The sequence below is a fragment of the Cricetulus griseus genome (assembly GCF_003668045.3).
Source record: "Cricetulus griseus strain 17A/GY chromosome 1 unlocalized genomic scaffold, alternate assembly CriGri-PICRH-1.0 chr1_1, whole genome shotgun sequence".
Taxonomy (NCBI): domain Eukaryota; kingdom Metazoa; phylum Chordata; class Mammalia; order Rodentia; family Cricetidae; genus Cricetulus; species Cricetulus griseus.
In genome coordinates, this window is record NW_023276807.1 from 212,149,674 (window position 1) to 212,151,975 (window position 2,302).

At 46.6% G+C, this 2,302-nt stretch overlaps 1 protein-coding gene across 1 annotated transcript; it reads right to left on the bottom strand.

Moving 5' to 3' along the window:
• Positions 1-369: 369 nt before the first annotated feature.
• Positions 370-1,050, bottom strand: Gjb2 (gap junction protein beta 2). Its single transcript, XM_035453316.1, has one exon. It carries the CDS (start codon positions 1,048-1,050, stop codon positions 370-372), a length of 681 nt encoding a protein of 226 aa, XP_035309207.1.
• Between the last annotated feature and the right edge of the window lie 1,252 nt (positions 1,051-2,302).

Here is a 2,302-nt window from a genome sequence, read left to right on the forward strand (position 1 = left end):
TTTCTGGGCACCTTCTCCAGGACTGGGCTCATCTCTCTGGTCCTCAGAGAAAGAGAAACAATGTGAGATTCTTTGTTTAAACTGTGAATGTATCCTACAAGAATAGTCCTAGGAGCACGGGGTCTCAGTGGAACTGACTTTAGAACCAATTAATACAGACATAGAATTGGGCCTTTGTTTGGGAGCCTTGGGGGAAGGGAGTCCCATGGAAGCCTCTGGAGTTTCATGTGAGGCCTACAGGGACTTCAAATGGTGGCATTTAAGGTGGGAATGTCTGCCTTAGGAAATGCTGGTGGCTGAGCTTTGACAGCTAAGCACAGGTTACCTCATCCTTTCCCTCAATCTCTGCTCTAGCAGCCAGGCAATGCATTAAACTGGTCTTTTTGACTTTCCTGAACAAAATCTAATGAACAAATAGCACAATTCTGTGATATTTAGCAGGATGCAAATTGCAGACACAGCAATCATGAACACCGTGAAGACAGTCTTTTCTGTGGGCCTGGAAATGAAGCAGTCCACTGTATTGGGACAAGGCCAAGCATTGCATTTCACCAGACGCTGCATGAAGAAGCCGTTGTACATGATGTAAAAGACATACATGAAGACAGCTTCGAAGATGACCCGGAAGAAGATGCTGGTGGTGTAGGTCCACCACAGGGAGCCTTCGATACGGACCTTCTGGGTTTTGATCTCTTCAATGTCCTTAAACTCATTCTTTATCTCTCCCTTCATGAACTTCCGTTTCTTTTCATGTCTCCTGTAGGCCACGTGCATGGCTACCAGGAGGGCTGGTGTGGACACGAAGATCAGCTGCAGGGCCCAGAGCCGGATGTGAGAGATGGGGAAGTAGTGGTCGTAGCACACATTCTTGCATCCAGGCTGGAGAGTGTTGCAAACAAAATCGGCTTGCTCATCTCCCCACACCTCTTTTGCAGCTACCACCAGGATCATGATGCGGAAAATGAACAGGACGGTGAGCCAGATTTTCCCGATGCTGGTGGAGTGTTTGTTGACACCCCCCAGGATAGTCTGTAGCGTGCCCCAATCCATCTTGTCCTCTGGGTGGGTGGCACTAGAAACGACAAATGAACACAAGACAGGAATCACTCACTGGTCTGGCCAGAATCCAAGTCCTAACTCTGTTTTGGGTACAGTCTCCTCCAGGATGGTGACAACACAACCAACTTTGCCCTAGTGTGTGTAGTTCCCAAACCATCTCCAATTTTTTTTTTTTGTTCGCTTGAGCGATTCACCCAGTCTTTAGCACATAATAAAGATGTGGGCACAGAATGGACCAAAGCCAAGTACTTATTAGTCTAAAGGCTAATCCCACGTCACCTGTTTCCATTTCCATACAGGTCACTCAGCAGTCTGTGTTAGCAGCACCAAGCTTTGCAGTGTATCACAGTGACAGACACAGCTGCCCAGTTCAGATGACAGAATTTGTGAAATTCCACATGACCCAGTGCCAAATTCCCTGCAGTCTCCAAGCTGATGCTGTTTCTTTAAAATATTTTAATATGCATGGCCTTGGGAGGCAAGTCATTACTGATGCTTACATTTACATTTGAGATTCCTCAACTTAACCTTTCACTATAAGCCTTGCTTCCATCTGTGTGAGAGGAGCAGGGTCAAAAAAAAAAAAAAAAAAAAAAAAAAGCCTCTTAGGTTTTTACATGCAGATCAGTGACTCCGCTGTCAAGTTGGGACTGTTTGGTTAATGCTCTGCATCTGTTTTGATATGTGTGGCAAGTGAGCTTTGCTACTGTGGACTATGGCTTTAACTTTGACATGGTTCTAAACTAAATATATTATGAAAAAATGGTAGGAAATTTAGCGTAGTGGTTCCCCAGCTACTGGTCCAAGGAACTCCGAAGCAAAACTGCCTTGGGGGACACGGTGTGTATTGACTGTGCCCTGGATGATCTATGAACCAATGGCCTTCTATTTCATCCCAGGAAAGGAACTGTCCTCACTGACTCATAGCTACACCCTGTCTGTCACAATCAACCCCTCTTCTGACAAGATCCCACCCTCCCACTAACCTCATGAGTCATTTGCTTTCCACCCTTTCCACGCTGTAATGAATCCTCTTGCTCTTACTTAAAACCATCCTGCCCTCCTGTTGTAGGCAAGTCGCATCCTGTTTCCCAGTGAACTAAGCTGTCTCAGGGTGAAAGTCCCTCCTTGCTCATGGTGGCTGCTGCAGAACACCAAGGTCTTGGTGGGACCCACTCAACTGTGCCTTGGTCAGAGGAGACAGGGCCATGGGAAGCTGACAAACACGGTGAGACACCAAGTC